Source organism: Scleropages formosus, chromosome 24 (genome assembly GCF_900964775.1).
Source record: "Scleropages formosus chromosome 24, fSclFor1.1, whole genome shotgun sequence".
NCBI lineage: Eukaryota > Metazoa > Chordata > Actinopteri > Osteoglossiformes > Osteoglossidae > Scleropages > Scleropages formosus.
Genome location: NC_041829.1, coordinates 12,402,340 through 12,428,417, shown reverse-complemented (window position 1 = coordinate 12,428,417; position 26,078 = coordinate 12,402,340). Strand labels below are relative to the sequence as shown.

The window sequence follows — 26,078 nt, the reverse complement described above, 5'->3', positions numbered from 1 at the left end:
GGACCTGGCACCCAGAATCACACACACACACACATTGTCTGAACCACTTGTCCCATTCAGGGTCACGGGGAGCCAGAGCCTAATCCGGCAAACACAGGGCATAAGGCTGGAGGGGGAGGGGACACACCCAGGACAGGACGCCAGTCTATCGCAAGGCACCCCAAGCAAGACTCAAACCTGAGAGCAGGATCCGATCCAACCCACTGCGCCACTGCGCCCTCCTCACCCAGGATCACTTAAATTGAATTCATGTTAAGTTCAACAATTGTTTTAATATGTGACAGTCTTAGTATTGCTGACAATTTTTTGTCTTTCTTCCCCCATATTGATTTTAGTAGAGTACTTTTAAAGAACAACTATGTATGTCCCTCCCCAAGGAGTGCAAAAGTTGTGTAACTTCTTGATAAAAGATAATTTTACTGAAAGTGAAGTTAAAGAAAGAGCCAAGCCCCAACTCATGGTCCGAGGATGTTGCCATGGACACTGCCATGGATGCAGTGGGAGAGTATGCTGTGTATGAATTAAGCTGTACCAGCCCTTTCATTTAATGAATACTGTGTTTTATGGGAAGGGGGTGCAGTGGGTTGGACCGGGTCCTACTCTCCAGTGGGTCTGGGGTTCGAGTCCCGCTTGGGGTGCCTTGCGACGCACTGGTGTCCTGTCCTGGGTGTGTCCCCTCCCCCTCTGGCCTTATGCCCTGTGTTGCCGGGTAGGCTCTGGTTCCCCGTGACCCCGTATGGGACAAGCGGTTCAGAAAGTGTGTGTGTGTGTGTTTTATGGAGGAACGATAAAGTGAGCAGTAGACATCCCTTAGCCTCTTAGAGAACATTTCCCTGCAACTTACCTCTTTCACCTCCAAGATAATCAAGTCCTTGCTTTCCTCTGGCTGCTTCCCATCTGTCTTCAAAACTACCCTCAATTCAAAGCTATTAAAGAAACCCTCTCTGGGATCAGAAAGGTGGCACACTAAGTAGCTTTGCTGTCTCACAGCCCCTGGGTGATGTGAGAGGATGTGGGTTCGCGCAACGCTCAGCTTGTGTGGAGCTTGTATGTTCTCACTGTGTCTGTGTGTGGTTCCTCCCACAGCTCAAAAATGTGCTGTACAGGAGTGTCATGCTAAAATCACCCATGGTGTGTTTGTGACAGACAGAGGGAAAGGGTGTTTCACTGGTATATGGATGAGTTACTCATTGTAAGTAGTATATCTAGCAGTGTAGGTCATCTAGGGTTAATAAGGGGTAGTCTGATAACACTACATAGTGTTTATTAGAAGCTATTCAGAGAAATAGTTTATTGTTGTTGCCACTGAGTCAAACCTGACCAATAGCAACCACCCATGTGGTTTACATGGCAAAGGCAGAACAGAATCAAGTTGCCAGTGCCTTCTTCTGTATGTTGGAGACACACACAGGGAGAAACACAGAATTGTCGCTTACCCTGAGCAGGGCTCGAACCCCACACCTGCCAAACAGCGAGGTACTGGTCAAACCTGCCGTGCCACCACATCCTCCGTTTGGGAGAAAAGCATCTGCTAAATGAATAAATGTAAATCCAGAACTATAGGCCAGTCTCCCTCCTCCCTCTTCTGTCAAAAACTCTGGAAAAGGCAACCTGTGATCAGCTGTCTGCATTAGTCTCTGAATGATCTCCTTGGTGGTTAGCAGTCTGGATTCAAAGTTGGACATTCTACCGAGACAGCTCTCCTCACAAAATCAGATACTCTGTAGTCAGCAGAGCAGCCTCCCTTTCCTCGGTCCTCATCGTCCTTGGCCTTTCTGCAGCATTTGCCACTGTAAACCACAAGACTCTTCTCTCTTGGAAAGCTTGGCATCAGAGGAACTGCACTGAAATGGTTTAAGTCACCCTTATCAGGTAGACCCTACCAAGTGGCTCCTGTTCATCCCTTCAACCTCTCTCAACCTGTGTTCCGCAAGGCTTGATACCAGGCCCCCTACTCTTCTCAAACTACGACTGTTCCCTTCGCTCTGTCATCGCCTCCCACAGATTCTCTTATTACTGCTACGCTGATGAAACCCAACTCTTCCATCTCCTTTCCCTCCAGAGCAACAGCTATATCCTTGCGCATTGCTGCCTTCCTCTCGGACATCTTTACCTGGATGTCTGGTCACCACCTGCAATTCAGGCTCTCCAGAACAGCAATCCTTCACCTCACAGCTGGTCCGTCCTCCTGCTCTTTGTCAAAGAACTCACTCATTTCACCTACCTCATTGGCTAAGAGCCTGGAAGTAATGATTGACTTACGTCTGTGTTTCTCTCAATATTCTGAAACTACAACCAAGTCCTGTAAATACATCCTGCATAGCATTTGCAGGATTTACATTTACATTTATTCATTTAACCAAAGGTTTTCTCCATCGTAGATCTCAGAAAAAAATTAACTCTAAGCAACTCTTGTTGCAGGTCATGCTGATATCCTGCCTGGACTACTGCAACTCTCTGCCCGCTTGGTGGTCCAACATACGAAAGGTCCAAAATCAAAGGCAGAAAGGTTTTCGATTCTGGATCTGATGTGGTGGAATGATTTTCCTCTCTAGCTCAGAACCGCTCAGTCACTCTCTACATTTAAGAAAGGTCTCAAAACTCATCTCTTTCAAACTCACTTCTCCCCTGATATTGTAACTCCTCTATAAATGTGTCCGTGTTTGTTAATAATAATTTGTTTAATACCTGAAAAGCCTATATGCAGCTACTCATGTTATGTATACTGGTTCATTTTGTGGTATGTGACAACTCGACTGTACTCAAGACTTGCGTGTCTGCATTTGTAAAGTCCGGACGTAATACGGACACAAACGTGTATAACTGTAATGTCCAAGCACTAATGTAAAGTAAGGTGATCCCACATGCAGAGTGTATTTTTCTAATGTACTGTGCAATTTGGGAAGTATAGTTCAGAGGTGAAACCATGATCATAGAACAAAGAGATGGATAGCCCATGTGTTACTCGAAAACAGAGCTGTTGGGAGATCCTCAGTCTCTCACTGTTCCAAGTCAATGATGTGTAGCATGCTTGGGGAGCCACTTTTGGAGGCTTGTCTGGTCGCTCGGGGTAGCCCTCTGGCTCCCCCTCAGGCTCTGGCACCGAGGTACCCTCTGAATCCCGCTCTGGCTATGGCACTGTAATACCCTCTGGCCCTGGGATGCACATAGACTCCCCCTCTGGCATGGAGATGCACTCTAGATTCAACCTTGGCTTAGAGACATGGGGATACTCTCTGGATCCCACTGAAGTGCAGGGGCAGGTGGAAGGAGTTTGAGTAACAGACAGAGGGCTGCGGTCTACCTGGGTTGGAATGGTACAGGATATGTCACCTGGATGGACCTCTCCTTCAAAGGAGCTGGGAAGGAGAGAAGTAACCAGCAGGGGAATTACCCTAGTTTCCAAAGCAGTGTTGACACCCCAGTGACACCCCCTTAGACTGAGATATTTGGGCACTCCCAACCTCCTTAACCAGACCCCAGTCTCTCAGACATCTGAAATGCACTCTGGCCCTTGTCCCTTTCCAGCATCTCCAGCTGCTGCTCAAGAAACCCATGCAGTACCCTTGACTACAGCAGAAACCAATATTGCTGGGGTACATGCTCACAGAAACATACCTGTGATTCCCACTGTCATCTAGTGCCCATATCAGGGAATTAAGGGCCTCAAACTGCCATGTAGGGCACAGCAATATGCCTGTACCACCCAGGATAGAGACAGGCTGCCACCTCCAACCAGGACATCATCTTCTGCTCCTACCATCACTAATCCATCATTACTCATCCACCAGTGGAATTTAGCACTCACACACTATGGATGAACCTAAACAGCAGGTCTTCAGACTATGAGAGGAAACCCATGTAGACACAGGAAGGACACACAAACTCTACACAGACTGAGCAGGGATTGAACCCACATCCTCTTGCGCTACCCAGGTGCTGTGAGACAGCAGCACTACTTGGTGCTGTGCCACGCACATTATCTGCTTATCCTGGTCATCCTTTTGTCCCAGCTCTGACAATGGAGACAGATGCAGGTGAGAGGGGCTGGGTTTGCAGACCTGCTGGGCATGCTTCTAAGGGATGTGACAGTACTTGTTCCCATGCAAGCATTTGAAACCGCATGACTTTGCCTGAAGTGAAGATGTGTTGCTGGGCTATCCAGATGGTCCCGATTGAACACAGGTATCAGGGAATGGTCAAGAATGTTGCAAGCAGGAACCAAAACTACTTTACTCTTGGGAAAATTTTTAAGATTTTGAAATTAAATCACTATTATTAACAAACTATCCTAAAACTGTTTCGGGAGTTCTTTTATAATTACATGCACACATCGCTGGAGATCGCTTGTTCCAAGCAGGGTTGCGGCAAACCAGAGCCTAACTCTGCAACACAGGGTGCAAGGCTGGAGGGGACACACCCAGGACCGGATATCAGTCCACCATAAGGCACCCCAAGCACAACTTGAACCACAGACCCACCACATAGGAGGGCCTGGTCAAACCTACTGTGCCACCATGCCCCTCTTTCTCTTCTGATTTTAGTGACAATTTGTTTCTGTATATATGATGATTACATGCAATTTTTTCAAAGAAATTTCTGTGTTTCTACAATGTAAATAATGCAATATTGACATGCATCTGATTGAAAACTGCACACAAAGGAACACAAAAAAACTATATTGTCCACACTTTACCATGCGTAGCCTTCTGTGCTGATGTTGCTGTATCAGGATTTTACACAATGGTGCCAGAGATTCTTTTGATCAAGAGTGGTATAAAAGTGGCAGAACGTGAACTGTATCAGCAAAACAGTGATTATCCAACCATCGCTACGACCATGGGTAGGGTAAGTAAATCTGTGAATTTAAAAAAGTTTGTTTGAGATAATTAATCTATCATGACCAGAAACTGCTAAATGTTTTAAAGATAATGCGGAATGGCTTAATAGTCCTGAGAAGTTATTGCATTAGAATTATTGTGAAATTCCATGTTTAACTTGCTCATCGGACATGCAACAATACCACTCAGATACAAAATACCGCTCGGAAAATTTCTTGTTTGTATCTTGCAAACAAGGCATAATGTGCAGCATGTTATGTTGCTACAATATCTGATGGCTGCAGCTTGTGTTGAGAATCAAATTGTTATCATCAGAGAAGGTAGCAACCACAACAGATAACACCTTTATTTATCCCAGATGAAATTTTATTAACCAAATAGTGACAGAGGACACTGAAACAACACTGGTATCAATGAACATCACTAGTAACCCTTTTGATGAAGGTGTTAGGATCAATATTATATATTATGGATTATACTCGTCATGAGTGTAATTTTAGACTGGTAACAGCTAGCATGTATTTCAAATCTGTGTTTTAAATCTGTTTAAATGCTTATATTGAAATGAGCTTCTGCAGGAATACGTGTTGCCAGTTTTAAAGGTTACAGACATATCAGTGAGAGATGCTATAAATTAATATATTATTGTGTGAATTTATTTTACTTGTTATTTCACACTTTCACAAAATGTTCAGTACTAAAGTAAACATATTTCACAGGATGCTAGATGTGTTATCACCATTATGTTACATCACCTTTTGAAATTTGGTGCCAACATCCTTGTCTTTTTATTGGTCCAGATTTTCAGTTATCACGTTCAGCATACATTTACTCTAGTGCTATTAACTGAGACCTCATTTTAAACCTGTGCCAAGCAGCTGTGTGAGAGACAGTGAGATACACTGCATTATAGGAATCACACACCCAGTCACTCAGTTACATTTTGTACCGCTGTGGTTTAATTTTGCTATTATTCATTTATTTAAATGTGACATACAGCCTTCATCTTCTTCAAGTCAGTCCATGCGCACTCACAGTATGTTAACGTTATGAAATCTCTATTTTTTCAAATTTATTTCTACACACTACACTCTTCATTCAGGAAATTTCAGTAAAAAGAATTACCTTATATACCGAATATCCCCTTAAAAACAGTATAAAATAAATCCATCATTAATGGATAGCTGCGCTTTTTTACAATTTAAAGTAAATGATAACAGTTAAACAAAATATAGTGAAATTAAAAAACAGTAGGCTTTAGAAAGTATGGCAACATTTGGGGGGGGCTGTATTTTTTTCCTATAATTTCTTCCCCATAAAAAAACTGGAAGATGTAATTTCAGTTTTTCAATATACAGCCCATTTTCAGGAATTAACAGATTATTGTTTAAAATATTTTGCTTTGCTGCATCATGTGTTTGCCTTTTTGTAGTGGATACTGCTGTTCATGGTAACTTACAGTGTTACACAGCTTTATAAGCAACTTAGTTATACATAGCCGAACATTATCAATGTTTTATTTAATCAAATTGTGTCTTCAATTATTTACAGATCACCTTCTACGAGGAGAGGAACTTTGGCGGTCGCTCCTATGACTGTAACAGTGACTGTCCTGACCTCACATCCTACTTGAGCCGCTGCTACTCCTGCAGGGTTCACAGTGGCTGCTTCATGGTTTATGACCGCGCCAATTACATGGGAAATCAATACTTTCTGAGAAGGGGAGAGTACCCCGACTGCATGAGCATAGGCATGAGTGACTTCTTCAGATCCTGCCGCATGATTCCCATGGTAAACTGCATTCTTTTACAATTTTTTAATCTTCTGACTACCTTCACTTGCTTCCAGCCTCCATCTCCATCACCTGCATAAGAATTACTACATAAGAAAAACATAGTTAATTAAGAAGTAACTTAGCGATTCTGTCAGTTATTCTATCCTGAAACTGAATCTAGCTTTCTGTGTTTCTTCTTTTTGCTGGATTTGGTGGATTAACTGAAACTTTACAGTAAAATTTTGATTTCTACCTTAAACAGCACAGAGGACCTTACAGAATGAGAATCTACGAGAGGGAGAACTTCGAAGGTCAGATGTATGAGCTGATGGACGACTGCGACAATATCATGGATCGCTACCACATGTCCAACTGCATGTCCTGCCACGTGATGGATGGCCACTGGCTCATGTATGAGCAGCCCCACTATAGAGGAAGGATGATGTACTTCAGGCCTGGGGAGTACAGAAACTTCAGCAGCATGGGATGGGGCAGTGGCATGAGATTCATGTCCATGAGACGAATCATGGATTCCTGTTATTAAAAATTAATATGGTAGTTCTCTGATTTTGACTGAACTGGAAAGTAAAAAAAAATAAACATACTTTATTTTGCAAATTATTGATTTGTATTTGTACTGTGATTGCTCAGTTTTGAAGTTACTGCTGTGCCTAGGGTACAATAGGTTGGAGTTTTAATAACCATATCACTAAAATATTTATATTTATACATATGCACATAGTCTTGACAAATAGCTTCCTGAATTTTAGTGCTTATTTAAAAAAATAATAAAAAAACAGCACTAGGTCACAGGTACATAGACACAGACACAGCACACTGAAAAATTGAAAGTACATCCATATACATAAAGCAAGGGCAAAAGGCCAAAGTATTTTACATGTGTGATTACATAGCACTAAGATGTTCCAGAAGGGTGTCCAGACTTCCACAGTTCATCTGAATTACCATTGTTACATTTCACGTATAAAGAAGTCGAGCATTTCAGTTGTCCACATGTCCATGTGGTGATCTACAGGTCAAGGGGGAGGGGGGTTGGTGGTCTCTAGGGCTTCGCTTTTTTCTTTCACTTTGTTTTTTCCCACTTTCTATTGCACCGAGTCACATTTTTGAGTTTGCATTCTTCTAACCCTTATGGTAGATGGTATTACCAGGGCTACACAGTTTTTTTCCAAAAAGGTCAGAGTAGTTGTTCATTTAAAGTCATTACCTAAAATGTCAAGTGCATGGGTCACGTAATTAAAAGGTCTTAACATTCTTAAGGAAAGAAGAAATAGCAATTGCTTTTGTTCAAGAAACCCTTCTTTTGCCGAGCTGAAAACTGCCAAGGAGATTGGGTTGTTCAAATTTATTTTTCTACATTTAGCGCTGACACAATAGAGACAATTTTTCTAATTAATTCATTAAAATAAAATCATTTTAATTTGTGGCTTGCTTTCTGGGCTGCATTTCACACTTCTAAATGTTTATGTCCTGAATATGGACTCCCCACAATTCATATCCTGTACGGTGTTGGTATTTAACCAGTAAACTGGCTTTCTGTTTAATGTCATTCTCTTCTTATAAAAATGTTTAAATAACTAGTTTTATATATATACAGTTATACAGTGTGTGTGTGTGTGTATATATTTATTATATATATGGGGGGGCATGGTGGCGCAGTGGGTTGGACCGGGCCCTGCTCTCAAATGGGTCTGGGGTTCGAGTCCCGCTTGGGGTGCCTTGCGATGGACTGGCATCCTGTCCTGGGTGTGTCCCCTCCCCCCTCCGGCCTTACGCGCTGTGTTGCCGGGTAGGCTCCGGTTCCCTGCGACCCCATATGGGACAAGCGGTTCTGAAAGTGTGTGTGTGTGTGTGTGTGTGTGTGTGTGTGTGTGTGTGTGTGTAAAGAATTTGGTTGTTTGGTCGGTGATTTTAATTGTGACAGTAATTTAGATAAATGATCCATGTTTTCTCTGTATAAGTCCTCTGCCACTCTAAACAATATGAGTTCCAGTCTGAGTTTGAACAACATCAGGAAAAAATTTCCTCCATGACATCAAGGATTTTATTCCAACCCTCTGAAATCTTTTTCTCCACTAGATTGTATTTACTTTCATCCTCAACAACTTTATTCATTATTTTGAACCACTTAGTGTTGAGTCTCGGAGATGTATGATGGCAATGTGTGATGTTTTCTTTGGGGCGTCTGATCAGATCTGATCAGTTGCTACACTTGTTTCCACCACTGAGGCTCAATAGTCCCAGCAAAAGGCCAAAAATTAAAAGCACTAAGGTTTTCAGTTCTGATTCTGATGTGCTGGAATGACCTCCTTCTCTCACTCAGAACTGCTGAATCTCTGTCAACATCCAGGCTGAGTCTCAAAACTCACCTCTTTCAGACTGACTTCTCCCCTGATCTTCCATGTGCTCATTAAAATGGACTATAGTATTCATTTAATAATAGAAAAAACCATATGCTGTCACTCATGTATATACCAATTATATGAGGGTAAGGGACAAATTCACTGTACTCATGAATCATGTGTTTACATTCAAATGTCTCCTGTTCATACAATGCATTATTTCTATTGGTCTCGTAGATTGGTTTGCAGAAAAGCATCTGCTAAGTCATGGAGGCATCATAGGCTACTTATTTTAGATAAATGCTGTTTCATATTGTTCTTTAAAGCATTCTTTTACTCACTAAATTGTTTGGACAATGCCAACTGCTGAGTCAACCAATGCTATAGCTGGTTGGTTAGCCAGGAACATAACAGATAATATACCTTTGTAAACTTGCGCTTTGCCATTATGGCTTTTTTACCACTAGAAGAATACACAGAGGATTTATTAGAGACTGATGAAAATGTGAACTCCAACTGAGAAATGCTATCTGTGATTGCATTTCTATGGGAGCACTGAGCAGTGGTTTGATTTGAAAGCTCTGAACATAGAGTGCGGTGTGGTATGGTGTGGTGTGGTGTGGTGCGGTGTAGTGTAGTGTGGTGGGTTCAGCTGCTGCCCACTGTCTGGTGGGTCTGGGGTTTGAGCCCCACTTGGGGTGCCTTGTAATGGACTGGCATCCTGTCCTGGCTGTGTCCCCTCGGCCTTGTGCCCTGTGTTGTGGGTTAGGTTCTGGTTCCCCGTGGACCCCACCTTGGGACAAGCTGTTGTTAAGGATGAATGGATACACATAGAGTTTTAAAGACTTGAGTGACTGAAAAGCAGGTGTGCTGGATTCCTCTGGATCATTCCATGTGAGGACCCCCTGTAGTCATTCAGGGGAATGCTCTCAGGGGTTGTGACAGCACCCCTACCAGGAGCAAGAAAGCAACCTCTGGGAGAAGGAGCAGGACAGTCTGAGTGTGCTCTGTAGATTTTCTCAATGGATGTTGGATCTCAGATGGCAGACCACCAGGAAAGTTTCTCTGAACCACATCCCTCCCAGTCTACCAGATAATGTGGGGTCCTTCCTCAGCATTTGGAGTTCAGAAGGGCTTTGACTGAATACTTGGTTAGGCCTTCAGTGTCAATGGGTGAAGGAGAAGTTGCACAGTACTAGCACCATAAAGAAAAATTGTGATATGTTTTGAGCAGGGAGACATGAAACGTTGGGCATATTTGGTAATGCAGAGGCAACTGTAGATTCTAACCCTAATATTCAGATAATGCTTTCCGCCAAAGCATCTTAGAATTATTTACTCATTTATAGAGTTGAGTAACATTTGCTACAGCAATTGTGGGTGAGTACGTTGCTCAAGAGGACTACAGCAAGAGGTGAGATTCAAACCTGTGAGTCCAAAGGCAGCAGTGCTAACCACCATACTAGTAACTGTACACACAATGAAAATTATGGATTTATATATTTTTGTCTAACAAGGAGGTCCTATCTAGCATAATATGTACCACACTGGCTTTAGATGTATCACTTTCACACACACACACACACACATTTTCAGAACCGCTTGTCCCTTACGGGGTCACGGGGAACCGGAGCCTACCCGGCAACACAGGGCGTAAGGCCGGAGGGGGAAGGGGACACACCCAGGACGGGACGCCAGTCCGTCGCAAGGTACCCCAAGCGGGACTCGAACCCCAGACCCACCAGACAGCAGGACTGCGGTCCAACCCACTGCGCCACCGCACCCCCCTGTATCACTTTCATTTATTAGGAATATCGATTCGAAGCTTTTTAAATGTATTTGGAGGAACAATCTCCATTATCATAGAGAAGACATGCCATCCACAGGCTGAAGAAACACCAAGTATGGAGGACTCAGGGCATAAGGTAAGAACTAAGAGCATTTGGTAGGAGAAGAGTATCAACACATTTTTCTTCATGCTGATGATATACTCTTACTCCCGATGAACCTTGAAACATCATTTTCAGCAGTTTGTTGAATTGTCTCAATTATTTCTGAGATGTGCAGATGCTACTGTTCTCTCATTAATAAGGTCATCTACCTAGATAAGATGTATCCACATAACCTTTTGAGAAGCTTTCACATAACTCAAAGGTGTATAAGTGTCAAAGGGAGAAGCAGACTAACAATAAGAGGAGACAATAATGATCCAGTTGAAATCCCTAGATAGAGTTATCTCCTGATGTCTTGATAGAGTGAGCTCAATATAACAAAATTTTTGGTTAAGACAAAAGTATGTAATTTCTCTATAAAATATGGCAATGTGACATAACTCCTGGGCTATGGTTTTGAACATGATGTGAGCTAGAGAGTGATGAATCCCTGGTAGGGTGCACTGCTGCTGAATATACTGATTGGAAAAAATGTGCTTAAATATAATTGGCAATCCAGACAATGATGGTGTACCTCCCCTTGGCCTTGTGGCCACTGCTTCTGGGGTAGGCTCTGGCCCACAGCTACCCTACTCAGGAAAAGCGGTTATTGAAATTGGAGGGATTTTTTATTAATGTGTGTGTGTGCATAAATATATGCTTAGAAATAAACTGAATTAATACATATTATTATAGGTCATATTTCAGTTGCGATATACACATGACAGATGACAACACATAAATATTCATCAATGCCTTGGTAATGAGGATTTATAAAGCAAAACTCCCTGTGTGTAAATCTGCATTTATGCACTCCACCAGACTGGTGGTTTTCCTTAAAAAATTCTATTTAAAATTTACTTAACATCTTAATTCTCTGTCTCATGTATTTCAAACAGTACAATTCTAAATTCAAGGAAAAAACACTTCTCATTGTCTATAAACAGTACAGATATGCATATATACACAATGGTACATAATAACCCATTACTTGCCACAAAGTACAACAAATACCTTTCTGTTATGTTGCTGGGTCAGGGTTTTACACAATAGGATCACTGATTCTTTGAGTCAGAACAGGTATAAAAGTGGATGGATGTGAAGTGTGGCAGCAAAGCAGTTGTGAGGACGAATACCCAGCGCCATGACTATGGGAAGGGTAAGTGTTGCTGTCTATATGACATATTCCTGATATAAATGTAATTTTGTCAGCATCATCTGCAGGGATAGTAAAATAAGTTTCTTTAAGAAGCCATTACATAATATTTCAATGATGTAATGTTATAATAATATAAAATCACATTTTAATAGTCAGTGGTACTACTGAGTGATGCTGAGCTTTTTTTTTTTCCTTTATGTGCTCGTTTCAGTACTTCCAGTTTTTGTCCAGTCTCTGTTATGATATTTTATTTTCCTCTCACCACAGTGTTGTTGGTTGTACACTGCTGTAACCTCATTCAGTTTCCCTCATGATAGTGATCAATCATTCATTTAAAAAAAATATAAAGTTGTACAATTGTCAATCATTTATTGGCAATATAAAAATATTGCTTGTAAATTTTATACCTTGGAAAATGTGCAGTTCCTGTTAATTTTCTGATACTAACAGTGATATGTATTCAATGTAAGATCACCTTCTACGAGGACAGGAACTTCGGCGGTCGCTCCTATGACAGCAGCAGCGACTGTGCCGACCTCACATCCTACATGAGCCACTGCTACTCCTGCAGGGTTCACAGTGGCTGTTTCATGGTCTATGACCGCGCCAATTACATGGGAAGCCAGTATTTTCTGAGAAGGGGAGAGTACCCCGACTGTAGGAGCATGGGCATGAGTGACTTCTTCAGATCCTGCCGAATGATTCCCATGGTAAGTATTCACTTGTTATGTAGGTGGAATCTTTTTTCCTCTGCCGTTTGCAAAGAAATTCTGTGTATATGTATCTAAAATCTCAGTACACATAATTATTCTCCTTTACTAATTAAAAAAGGTTTTACTTTGAATTTTTGCTATTTATCAGTGTTGTTATAATGGAATCAATTTTCCTCTACACAGTACAGGGGATCCTACAGAATGAGGATCTACGAGAGGGAGAACTTTGGAGGTCAGATGTACGAGATGATGGACGACTGCGACAATATCATGGATCGCTACCGCATGTCCAACTGCATGTCCTGCCACGTGATGGATGGCCACTGGCTCATGTATGAGCAGCCCCACTATAGAGGAAGGATGATGTACTTCTGGCCTGGGGAGTACAGAAACTTCAGCAACATGGGATGGGGCAGTGGCATGAGGTTCATGTCTATGAGGCGCATCATGGATTCCTGGTATTAAAAAAGATTATTGAGCAATTTGGAAAAAAGAATAAAACTTACATTGCAAATGACTATTTCACTTTAACATTAACTGATGACTTAACAAAATAAATTAAGTAACATTTCAATATTGTTGTTGTGTTTGTTTATAGATATAAAAGTTGCAGTATGTAGGCTTTTTAATATGCTTTGAATCTGAAACATTTTGAAACATTATTCATAAGAAAGAAAATGGTGAAAAATTCAGGGGCTGTCGGTCTGTCACGAGCTTAGCTGGAGTTTAACTGCAATTTGAAACAAGTTCAGCTACATTGGTCATTATAAGGGTTTAGCACACATCTACGTTTCAACGTTTCAAACGTTGCTCTGTCAAAAGAAGCATGACTTGAACTGATCTACAGCTGAACTGCAGCTAAACAATATATACTATAAAGTTATACAAGACAAAGTAACACCACATAATAATGACATTTTAGGAGTGCAAGTCCTCACACACTTTTCTCAACTTTGTCACTCCCTGGAAAATGTCAGTCAGTTATTTAGATTCATAAGACACTGACGATTTGTAAATATGCTATATGTTGCTGGTGACATGCAGAACTAGGATGAAATACTTTAATTACTTTTGGTTCCTGTTTGTGAAGTTCCACAAGCTTCAACAAAGCTCTCCTGAGACAAGCTTCTCTGTGGGCACCAACATAATGGTATTCTGGAGATAATTGGGGAAAACTGAAGGGAGAACTCAAGCCCTAGAAAATAAGTGCAAGATATTCTGGACTTGCATGCAAAGATCAAGAGTGACAAGGTTGTTGTCATACCCACCAACACACTCCAGACACCTCATACCAATCAGCACAACCAGGGATAAAAGGCACCACTCCACCACTTTCCAGTCGCAGAATCTGACATGAGACAACCATCCCCTCAGTGCTCTCAATGCCTGTCTAGCTATCCTGATCCATGCCCTTCTCCTGGCTACCTTGCCCTACTCTACCTCTCCCATGATACAACCTCTTGCTACACCCATCAACCACATCTTCAGATCCTCACTTCAACAAATTTCACCCATTAACTGTCTCTGACCACAAGAACCTGCCTAACTGTCTAGTGCTTAACGAAAGATCCTGCACTTACATTTATTTCTTTGCAGACACTTTTCTCCAAAGCAAGTTCCAATGAACTCTGTGTAGTGTTATCAGCCCACACACCTCATTCACTGGGGTGGCTTACACTGCAAGACATACTACTTACACTGGGTCACTCATGCATACATCAGTGGAACACACTCTCTCTGTCACTCCCACACTATGGGGGAACCTGAATAGCATGTCTTTGGAGTGTGGGAGGAAACTCATACAGACATGGGGAGAACATGCAAACTCCACATAGACTGAGCAGGAGTTGAACCCAAATCCTATTGCACCATCCAGACACCTTGAGACAGCAGCACAACTCACTGTGCCACCATGCCACCCAGTGGGGCACTTGGGTCCAGTGTCCTGTGTGTCATCTTTCCGACCTGACAATTGTTCCTATAACAACATATTCATACAGTTAGGCCAGGAGAAGAGCTATTTTTTCTACTCCCAACTTCACATTCCAAATTACTTGCAACATGGAAAGCACTCCTTTTGGTCATACAGTAAGTTGGAGATGTCAGCTATAAAGTGATTTGCTCTGACATAGACAAATCCCAAAAGCTGTACCACCTCAATCTCCTAACAAAGGCTGGAGGATGCAGGTGCTTTCATGACAACCCTGGAATTCATGCCAAATCCTCCCCATTCACTGCTGTCCCCAGCTCAACAGGAAGCTGTATGTCAGTTGATAAATCTGTTGGTCAAATGCACTTTTACATTCTCTAAGTTGTACATTGTTTTGGAAAAAAAGCATCTGCTAAATGAATTAATCTAAATATAAATATAGTCAATGCATATGGCAGAGAAAGACAAAGAGGGAGTGACATGCAGAGTTAATTATTCCAGTATGTGAAATGCTAACTTAAAGCAATGGCTCTAATTTTAAAAACTGAGAAGAGGGGCCAGAGGGTAGCCAGTGCAAGAAATGAGACAAGAGTACCGTGATCGTGAATGTACTTTTTGTGCCAGTGACAATCCGAGATGCAACATTTTGGACAAACTGAAAGGGAGCTAGAGAACAAGTTGCAATAGTTGAGCCTGTTGGAAATAAAAGCGTGAAAGAACTTTCTGAAGAAAAGGGTTTTAGCATAGTATTCCATAGGTGTAAGAAGCAAGTCTTTGTGTCTGAAATATTATATTATGAAGTTTTTTTAACTTAATAATATAAAATTATGATGTTGTAAGTGGTTTGAAACTGTGTGCGTGTGTGTGTGTGTGTGTGTGTGTGTGTGTGTGTGTGTGTGTGTGTATAAGATATAATATTAGAATATTTTATAATATACAGTTATAACTCATCCTTAAATTTAACATCAAAAATACATTAGAAGACTACTTATGAACACGAATCTTTAGTAATGAAGACTGCAACATCAGTTTCTAAGTTAGTGTCACGGAGAAAGTCTACTGGAACAGATGGAATTACAGCAGAATGTTAGCAACAGACAGTTAATCAGCTGAGATGCTCACCAATTTAATAAAGCATACGTGGAAAATCATGCAGTGGCCTTTGGACAATTTGCAGTCAAAGAAAGGGGATACAACATTGTGTAGAAAGTATTGCATAACTTCTGTAATTTCAGATACCATTTAACTTCTGTAGCCTTTCATTGAAAGAGAATATCTTGGTATACATGCAGCAGACAATAGAAAATTCAAGAGAATACCAAAAAGAGCTCTAAGTACAGGAAAGCCTTTGATTGCATCAGTCATGATAAAATGTAAGATGTATTAAGCAAATTGGGTGTTGTCCTAAAAAAAAAAAACACACACACAATGTCTACAACCACTTGTCCCGAGCAGGGTCGTGGCGAATCGGAGCCAATGCAACAACACAGGGCACAAGGCTGGAGGGGGAGGGGACACACCCCGGATGGGGCGCCAGTCCGTCACAAGGCACCCCAAGCAGGACTTGAACCCCAGACCCCCTGGAGAGCAGAACATGGAATCAAAACCGATAGAAAGAACATCAATAGTCTTTGGCATGTCACACAATTTGTATCTATTGTAACCCATATTTTCATAGATGATGTTGAAGATATTAAAATCCAATTAAAAATTCAAAGGAAAGAATGACAGAAAGCTGAACTACATTTAAATCTGAGGAAGGATAAATTCATTACAGTGGGTACCCCAACAAACTCTGGTATTTGTGGTGAAGACATTGAAGAACTTGGAAACCCTTTGGCATCAATACTTTGCAAAAAATGGTATCTAGCAGTCAAAAAGCTATGTCTAAAACTAGCTGTTGGCAGAACTATTAAAACAACTATGTTTTTGATAACATAATATTTGTGAAAGCTGGACATTGAAGAAGCAGGAAAAATGCAGACTCCTTTGAACTGTAGAGCAGGAGAATACTTTTAAGGATACCATTGTGGAAGAAAACCCTTTGAAAAGTGAAAGTGGGGGATTGTTGCTGACACAGTCTAATTAATGGACAGGTATCAACATTACAGGCATGTTGGCAAATATGGGATAGCTGGTAATCTAGTGGTTAGTGTTGCTGACTTTATACCCATAGGTTGCAGGTTCAATCTCCTTCTATAGCTACAGTACCCTTGAGCAAGGTACGAACTGAATGCGTTTTATGGCCGCTTTGAGTTCCAGAACAAAGACCCCCCCCCCGCTGCACATCCCCACAATACATGATAACGCTAGTCTCACCGTCTCTGTGGCACAGGTGAGAAAAACTTTTAGCCGAGTCAGCATCCGCAAAGCTGCTGGTCTGGACGGAATTTCAGGGCGAGTTTTAAAAACATGCAGTGAGAAACTGGCTACTGTCTTCACGGACATATTTAACACCTCCTTAAAAAGCTCAACTGTACTCACTTCTTTCAAAAACACCACCATCATCCCTGTTCCTAAGAAAAACAAAGTGAGCTGCCTTAATGACTGACCCCCATTGCAATGAAATGCTATGAGAGGCTGGTGCTGGGACACATTAAGGACACCATCCCAGACACTCTGGACCCACTGCAGTTTGCCTACCGCCACAATAAATTCACTGAAGACGCAATATCACACACACTTCACACCATTCTGTCTCACCTGTATAATAAAAACTGCTATGCAAGGCTATTGTTTGTAGACTATAGCTCAGCATTTAACACTGTCATCCCAGCCAAGCTGATCCAGAAACTTCTACGGCTGGGCCTGAGTGCCGCATTGTGCAATTGGATCCTGGATTTCCTCACCAACAGACCCCAGCGTGTACGGATTGGCAGTAATACCTCCTCCCCACTGATCCTCAACACTGGCACTCTACAGGGAAGCGTCCTGAGCCCAGTGTTATACTCCTTGTTCACACATGACTGTGTGGCAAGTCACAGCTCCAACACCATCATAAAGTTTGCTGACGATACCACCATTGTGGGTCTGATCACCAACAACAATGAGATGGCCTACAGAGAGGAGGTGAGGCTCCTGGCAGAGTGGTGCCAGGACAACAACTTGTCTCTCAATGTCAGTAAAACTAAGGAGTTGGTGATTGACTTCAGGAAACAGGATACGGTTCAGGCACCCATCTACATAGGAGGGGACATTGTAGAGAGGGTCCAGAGCTTCAAATTCCTCATGGTCACCCTCACTGCCAAACTCACATGGACTGAGCGCACGGCATCGACCATCAAAAAGGCCCATCGACGCCTCCACTTCCTCAGGCGTCTGAAGAAAGCCTGGATGTCCACTATAGTCCTCACCGCTTTCTACAGGTGTGCTGTGGAGTCCATCCTCACAGGGTGTATTACATCCTGGGGTGGCAGCTGCTCAATACAGGACAAGAAAGCCCTACAGATGGTGGTCGAAACGGCTCAGGAAATCATCGGCACACAGCTACCAGCAGTCGAGGACACCTACACCACACGCTGCCTCAGAAAGACGATGCGCATCGTGAGAGACCGTAGTCACCCCGCACGAGCACTTTTCTCTTCCCTACCATCTGCAAAACGGCTTACGTCTATTCGAAGCCGCACGGCTAGGTACAGGAACAGCTTTTACCCCACTGCTGTGAGGGTATACAACACTAACCAATGTGCTACCTCTAGTAACTAGAGTTGGACTGCTCTACCCAAGCACATCGGTAAATTACACTGCCAGTTTAAGCATTCTCATCCTCATTCTCTCGTTCTGAGTTCTCTGACCGTCAACTGGCATTATTGTTACTACTGTTACCATTATTTATTGCTATTGCTGTTGCACTACTCACTGTCATTGTCATTGTTTTGTTTGTGCAGTATTTCTATTGTCTCTGTCTTTGTCCAGAGTCTGTGGAGAGGCATTCAGGAAGATTTTCATGATGCATGTACATGGTACTTGTGTCTATGACAATAAACTTGAAACCTGAAACTTGAAACTTACCATGTACTGTTCGGGTGGAATTACCCAGCTATATAAATAGGTAAAAAGGTAAATAGCTGTTAGTCTTAACATTGTAAGTCACTTCAGAGAAAAGTGTCAGCTAACTGAATAACTGTAAATGATTCACATGAGGGAACAATAGAAAGGACCCTTATATAGGTTTAGAAGTTATTATTTTCCACAAAACCCCAGTCTAAACCTAGAATTTTGAGAATAATATCTTATCCACACAAAGCCAGTTTCAATTATGGAGCTTCAATCCTCAAAACATCCTTCAACACTGCAATATCTGAACATTCAAAACTGGAGGAAAGGTCACTGCTAGTCTAGTTTGCACACCATTGACAACCCAGAAAAGACATGGATGAATCTTGGGTCAAATCAAACCATAACTCTAATTGAAAGTATACATGAGATCAACGTTTTAATATGTTTAATACGTTGAACACTTCATGTGAAGACTGGATTCGCTGAAAAACACAACAATGCTTAGAAACGTTGACAGAAGAAAGCAGAAGAGGATACAACAGGTAGATGGACTGAATCACAATCACAGTGTATGAACCTGTTCGAACACTGAAGGACAAAACATTCTGGTAGCATCTATCTCATGAATTATGAGTCATATATAGGTGCATGTTACAAAAAGAAAATTCAGTTTCTCTTCAATGACATGGAAAGAATGGTATGAATCTGTTGCAGAACTGCACACAATGGGGCACAGCAACTATTTACCATTCTCATTGTTGGTTTCTGGGCTATGTTGCTGACTCAGAAACTTAAACAATGGAAACGGATTCTTTTTTTAGTCAGAAAAGGTATAAAAATGCAGGATGGAAAGAGTATCAAGAACTGCAGTGAGAGCAGAGATAACCATGGCCAGGGTAAGTGCTACAGCATCTCCACAATCTGAAAAAGCATGTAATTTACAGTACACCATCTTCCAAAAGTTAAATTTCAATTAATTTCTGCAATAATTACAAACTGGTTAATTATTTATTATTAAATTTATTTCATATGACTCAATGCCTTTTGAATCTTACAGAAATCAATTAATTTTAATCACTGTGTTTTATTTACTTAATTACAAATTTTAAAATAAGTCCCCATTCAATTTCAGATCACCTTCTACGAGGAGAGGAACTTCGGCGGTCGCTCCTATGACTGCAGCAGCGACTGTGCCGACCTCACATCCTACATGAGCCGCTGCTACTCTTGCAGGGTTCACAGTGGCTGCTTCATGGTCTATGACCGCGCCAATTATATGGGGAACCAGTACTTTGTGATGAAGGGAGAGTACCCTGATTGCATGAGCATCGGAATGAGTGACTTCTTCAGATCCTGCCGAATGATTCCCATGGTAAACAGTGACATTATTACATTTTTTTGCATTTTATAATATACTGTACAATATGGATCACATATATTTGTAGAATTACACGTATAAACATATATTTCTATAATCTAATAAATCCTAATCCTGTAATCCTAATTAAAGTAATCTTATAAGAAAAATATTTGAGAAAAAAATTTTCTGAATTGCTTTGATTTGATTGATTTCAATTTCCTTGAATTAAATGTGTTGCTGGTTTCTTCTTTAAACAGCACAGGGGATCCTACAGAATGAGGATCTACGAGAGGGAGAACTTTGGAGGTCAGATGTATGAGCTGATGGACGACTGCGACAATATCATGGATCGCTACCGCATGTCCAACTGCATGTCCTGCCACGTGATGGATGGCCACTGGCTCATGTATGAGCAGCCCCACTATAGAGGAAGGATGATGTACTTCTGGCCTGGGGAGTACAGAAACTTCAGCAACATGGGATGGGGCAGTGGCATGAGGTTCATGTCTATGAGGCGCATCATGGATTCCTGCTATTAAAAAACATTGTTGAACAATTTTAAAAAATAATAAAACTTACATTTTCAAAGTCAAATAATGTCAAGTAATTATTTACATTTTTTAAATTAAATCATGATGGCATTGTTCATTAAATTTATTGAAATAAATTTCTAGCATAATATCAAAATAAGAGTTTATAAGTGAAAGCAAAATAAGTGCATGATAGTGAAAGGAGAGGACTGCTGTGTTAGCCAATTCCAACGGAGTCATAAGGTAAGTTTTAAAATACACAGAATGACTATCTCTCCTAGGCATATAAAAATACTTTGGTTCCAGTTCTGACATTTAAGAATTATTTTTCTCAAAATGAATGCCAAAATCAATACTAATCAATAAACAGTGTTCACATCATTCATGGTAGGCTAATGAAAAGGACAACAAAGTAAAATGAAATACGAAGCCTTAGAACTATAAACATTTCTATTGAATTTATTTAAGTTATGAACAAAAATCTTGAATGAGGTAGGTACTAATGCTGCAATGTATGTGTGTGTGTTTCACAAGAAAGATATTGTGAGGTAGGCATGTGTGTAGGTGTATTTTCTCTTTTTTTCACTTTAATTTTCAACAATAGTCCAGTGTGACAGCCAACTCAAGAACTGAGAAACGCAACCCCATTTGACCTCTAAAGATAACCTTCGCTCCAGCTTGCTTCTACTCTGACCTTGAACATAAGCTTAAAGCTCCTCCCTCCTTTTTTGATAAGTCTATATTTATGCAGTCTGTATGTGACAATGATTTTCAATTTCAAAATGATACAAACATTAAAAATTACTCAGAACCATGAAAATACCAATTTTTCACTGACTTCAAAAATGTTTGGTTTCTTCCAAATCCACAAAAGGAAAGACATATATAACCACGACAAGAGTGCACAGCTCTGATTTACAGTTTTGTAGAATGCCCTCTAGTTTGGCCATAATTAGCGCTGTGACAACCATCCCATGTAACAACCAGCTCTGGTCTCCCCTATCTCTTAGTGTTTGGTAAGAAAACACTCCAAAAATTTCAGTAAACTTCATACTGATATGTATTTTGAATCTTTGGTAATAATGAGCAAAACACTCATATTCATTTGAGAATGTGTTCATTACACATTTTGCAATCTAACATAAAGAATCCATTATATGTCTGATAGAGCCAGTCTTCATAAATCCCATTCTCAAATCTATGACGCTCCTGTACTCTAGGATTTAGATACATTATCCTGCCTCTGTAGTGTGGCTGCTTGTACATAGGCCAATGGCCGTCAATTACATTAAAAGACTGACAGTCAGACATCCAGCAGCTCCTGCATCATACCTCCAAAGTTTTCTCATTTGTAGATTCTAATTCGGTGGGACCCCCCCGTACTGCGGAGGAAGAAAAATGTGCCAATATCACTTTTTCTGCGTAATATCATGTCCATTAACACATAACACCTTTTTCGTCAAAAATGTTGAATTCAGTAACACTGAATTCTGAACACTGAAATATTTAACATTATTCCAAATAGTCACCAACATAATTAATTTCAAGAGTTTCTTATAAAAGGGGGTGCTGTGGCGCAGCAGGCTTGGCTGAGTCCTGCTCTCTGGTCAGTCTGGGGTTCAAGTCCCACTTGGGGTGCCTTGTGATGGACTGGTGTCCTGTCCTGGCTGTGTCCCCTCCAGCCTTACACCCCATGTGGCTGGGTTAGGCTCTGGCTTGCTGTGACCCCACGTGGGACAAGTGGCTTTAGTCTGTGTGTTTTTCTTATAAGAGTCTTTACAATGACTGGCTCCATTCCTCATAAGTACGTGTTGTGGTTGGCAGCGTGGGGTATAAGGTAAGATTGTAACAACTGCTTCCGTGCTTCTCTCACCTCAAGCTTTTTGTGGCTCAGGCTTGTCCAGGCCAGTATTTTTAAAAATTTTTGAACAAGAAGGATAATCTTAGTATTTGTTTAATTTTCTTGCGTCTTGGGTACGTAGTACTTACCTGTGACTTGTACTTAACATCAACTATGACAACTTTTAAAGTCATAATATAGAAATTTGGAAACATGATGAAATGTGCAAAATGTGTGTCATTTACTTTAATTAGAGTATGAATTTAACCACTGACAGATTTTGAATCTTCAATGCTGAACTTTAAAAATATTTCCTATATCAGTTCCGTCATTGTGTTATAATAGTGACACAATGCATAGGACAGAGCCCACATTACTGTCCATTTTTAGTTTAAAATGTAATTATTGACTAGAGTATTATAATATGTATTATGACAAATACTTAAAATAATATATTCATATATATTAATAATCTGAGTGCCTCATACACCTGGGCTGTCCAGTGAAGTGTAGTTTTGACCCCTTTTCAGTATATGCAGAATTTTCGTGTTTGCTCTCCGTTTGCCTGGTATTTCTTTGAGTGTTCTGGTTTCCAAACACAGTCCAAAGATATGGATTTCAGGTGAGTTGGTCATTCAAAATTAACATTGGTCTATGAACGTGTGAGTATGTGTAGGGTAACCCTATGATGGACTGCTGTTCTGTCCAAACTGTACCCTTCCTACATTGGTGCCCTGTGCTTCCTGGATAAGCTCTGCCATGACCCTGCCTTAGAATAAACATTATTGATAGCGCGTGTGAGTATTAGGACTGCAGATGCAATTGAAATGGAAACAGAAATGGAACCTAATCTTGACACAGAGTTATATTCTTGGCAAAATTATTTTTTCCAGAAATAACACAACCATAAAATATACTGTACCTTTAATTTAGTAAACAGTTTTAAAAAATCATTAATTGAACTATTTGGAAAATATATTTTGAATGTAGTTTCTATCAATTTAAACATTTGAATACATGTAATATTAATTCAATTTTATTATGGACTATCAGTAAAAAAATGTAGGGAACTAAACTGACTTTTGAAGAATGAAATTTTAATTACTGAAAAGGCTGGCATAAAAATTCAAAACGTCTTTAATATCAGTTTATACACAGTATATGAGTCCAGAATGACTAGAATTCAGTCACCTTTCTGAATGACCCAACAACAGAACACGTAGCGCACCAGTCACGATATCTTCTGTACTCTCCAGGCCTCAGAAAGTACTGTCGGCCTCTGTAGTTTGGATATTCATAGAAGATCCAGTAGCCATTCATTACATTACAGGAGTAGATGTGGCGATGGTGGAAGCGGTCTGACACGCAGGGGCAGTCATCCATAAACTCCATCATGTGACCGCCGAAGTCTGCCTTCTCGTAAATCCTAATCCGGTATGGTCCTCTGTACTGTTGAGCAGGAGCATACGTTCCACAATATCAAATTTGTAATTACAGGGTATTTACCTCATTAAATCAAACCACATTTAGTAGAATAGAAAAGACATCGTTTTAAAGCGGCTACTAAACAATTACTACAATACCATCAGCAAAAGAGTATTATTGATGTTCTAATTACATAACATGTAAAATTCACATAAGATGCAAGGTTTACAGTCAGTTACAAGAGATACGATTCACTCAGAGGTATTAACTCTGTTTTCAATAGCTTTGTAGTAAAGGTTTTCTCTTTTCTTAGGAAATGGAAATGTGATTGGCGAAAGAGAGCTATTAATGGTCACTTACCGATGGAATCATTCGACAGGACCTAATACAGCTGCTGAATCCCATCCAGCGCTGGTAGTCCGGGTATTCACCTCTCCGCATGAAATACTGGTTTCCCATGTAGTTTGGGCGCTCGTAGATCATAAAGCACCCGCTCTCCACCCGGATAGAGTTGCAACGGGTAAAGTAAGAGTGCAAATCTGTGCAGTCATTGCTGCACTCATAGGAACGACCCTGGAAGTTCCTGTCCTCGTAAAAAATGATCTGCAGGAAGACATTTCGGACCATAAATGTATCTTAAAAATTGCATCTTAGAATAAAAAAGGGCAGATTCAGAGTTGCAAAGTATGAAGCATTAGAACAGGAAAACAAGTCCTACCTTGCCCATGATCCCCGTTGGAGAGGTTCCACCTGTTTTCAGACCTTTATATACCAGCTCTTGACAAGCAAGGTATTGTTATTCAAACAAATACAAAAGTTATGTTAGAATAATGCCCCCTTTTTTCTCTCTTTGTTGAAGTACAATATTGTTTCAGAAATATGGATTTGAAAAAGGATTTGTTTTTGAAAAACATAAACTGGTATGGTTTCATGTGAACGGGCACAGGAAAGGACTAGTACAGTATCCACACATCCAAAGGACAATAGACAGAGAACGCTGTGGAAGTCCTCTTTCACATTAAATTTGTTGTATGAAGAGAAAGAGTTACATATCATTCACTGTACTCATGTCCATTTTCTAATCACATGATCCGCATGAACCCAAAGAAAAAAACCATGCTCCTCTACTCTTAAGTGATGCTGAATATGTAAACATACATTTATTCATTTTGCTGACACTTCTCTCCAAAGAGACTTACAATGTTAATCTACTCACAATTATTGACCCATTTATCCAACTAATTAATTTTACTGGAGCAATTCAGGATAAGCACCTTGCTCAGGGTTACTACAGCCAGAAGTGAGATTTGAACCTAGAACCTTTGGGTCTAAAGGCAACAGGTCTCACTACTACACTACCAGTTTCCCCCATACAAGCATCTAAATTTACTGTACACACACACACACACACACACACACACACACACACACACACACACACACACACACACACACACACACACACACACACACACACACACACACACACACACACACACACACACACACACACACACACACACACACACACACACACAGAAAATTAAATACACCTAGATATTGCAACATGGGATCCTCCTTTGCCTGCAGAAGAGACTGAATTTAGCAACATTCCACATGGTTTTTGGCCCATACTGGCTTGAAAGCTTCACACAGCTTTTGGCTTGACTGGTGGGGACTATACAGGCTATTGGAGTAAAGTAAAGGCACTGTTGTGTTTGTAAAGCCATCCAGAGATGATGTGTGCTTTGGCACATGGTATGTCATCCTTCTGGAAACATCAGTTTGAGAAAGGCTAAACTGGGCATGAAGGGACTGACCTGGTTAGCAGCAATGTTCTAGTACTTCGTGGCATTCAAATGAGGTTTGGTTACTACGAAAAAAATCTTAATGTGTGGCAAGAAAACATTCCCAACACCATTACATCACTGCCACCAGTCTGTGCTATTGACACTAGGTATGATGGGGAAGATAATTCAACTGACAGACCAGGCAACATTTTTCCACTCTACAAAGACTAAGTTTGGTATTGCATAAGCATCCAGTTTTGGTGCTGGAACCTCACCTGATGCAGGTGGACCCCAGCATGGTCTTCTGCTGCTGCAGCCCATTCCCTTCAAGGTTTGAGAAGCTGGGTGTTTTCCACATCACTGTTGCACAGAGCAGTTTTTTTTCTCTAGTTACAACCTTAATGTTAGATTTAATAAGCCTGG

At 40.9% G+C, this 26,078-nt stretch overlaps 4 protein-coding genes across 5 annotated transcripts; 3 read left to right on the top strand and 1 right to left on the bottom strand.

Moving 5' to 3' along the window:
- The first annotated feature begins 3,278 nt into the window (after window positions 1-3,278).
- Window positions 3,279-7,159, top strand: LOC108918861 (gamma-crystallin M2-like). 2 transcript variants are annotated; one of them, XM_029248795.1, is made up of 3 exons: window positions 3,279-3,407; window positions 6,393-6,632; window positions 6,878-7,159. In XM_029248795.1, the coding sequence occupies exons 1-3, from the start codon at window positions 3,315-3,317 to the stop codon at window positions 7,157-7,159; spliced, it is 615 nt and encodes a 204-aa protein (XP_029104628.1). In that variant the 5' UTR covers window positions 3,279-3,314. The 2 variants fall into 2 exon arrangements, with proteins under 2 accessions (XP_029104628.1, XP_018581982.2); XM_018726466.2 differs by lacking the exon at window positions 3,279-3,407 and adding an exon at window positions 4,840-4,848.
- A 4,894-nt stretch (window positions 7,160-12,053) lies between these two features.
- On the top strand, window positions 12,054-13,246 carry LOC108918862 (gamma-crystallin M2-like). Its single transcript, XM_029248797.1, has 3 exons — window positions 12,054-12,068; window positions 12,539-12,778; window positions 12,965-13,246. Exons 1-3 carry the CDS (start codon window positions 12,054-12,056, stop codon window positions 13,244-13,246), a joined length of 537 nt encoding a protein of 178 aa, XP_029104630.1.
- Window positions 13,247-17,673: 4,427 nt separating this feature from the next.
- Window positions 17,674-20,609, top strand: LOC108918854 (gamma-crystallin M2-like). The gene is made up of 3 exons (XM_029248799.1): window positions 17,674-17,688; window positions 19,843-20,082; window positions 20,328-20,609. Exons 1-3 carry the CDS (start codon window positions 17,674-17,676, stop codon window positions 20,607-20,609), a joined length of 537 nt encoding a protein of 178 aa, XP_029104632.1.
- A 3,007-nt stretch (window positions 20,610-23,616) lies between these two features.
- LOC108918867 (gamma-crystallin M2-like) lies at window positions 23,617-24,592 on the bottom strand. The gene is made up of 3 exons (XM_018726475.2): window positions 24,584-24,592; window positions 24,226-24,468; window positions 23,617-23,889 (listed from the first exon to the last, which is right to left on the bottom strand). The coding sequence occupies exons 1-3, from the start codon at window positions 24,590-24,592 to the stop codon at window positions 23,617-23,619; spliced, it is 525 nt and encodes a 174-aa protein (XP_018581991.1).
- Window positions 24,593-26,078: the final 1,486 nt, after the last annotated feature.

Coding starts and splice junctions, on each gene's coding strand:
- LOC108918861 (XM_029248795.1), top strand. CDS start 3,315: ATGGTACAGGATATGTCACCTGGATGGACCTCTCCTTCAAAGGAGCTG. Junction 3,408..6,392: donor GAATTACCCTAGTTTCCAAA/GCAGTGTTGACA, acceptor AATTATTTACAG/ATCACCTTCTACGAGGAGAG. Junction 6,633..6,877: donor CCTGCCGCATGATTCCCATG/GTAAACTGCATT, acceptor TACCTTAAACAG/CACAGAGGACCTTACAGAAT.
- LOC108918862 (XM_029248797.1), top strand. Junction 12,779..12,964: donor CCTGCCGAATGATTCCCATG/GTAAGTATTCAC, acceptor TCCTCTACACAG/TACAGGGGATCCTACAGAAT.
- LOC108918854 (XM_029248799.1), top strand. Junction 20,083..20,327: donor CCTGCCGAATGATTCCCATG/GTAAACAGTGAC, acceptor TTCTTTAAACAG/CACAGGGGATCCTACAGAAT.
- LOC108918867 (XM_018726475.2), bottom strand. Junction 23,890..24,225: donor CCTGTCGAATGATTCCATCG/GTAAGTGACCAT, acceptor CCTGCTCAACAG/TACAGAGGACCATACCGGAT.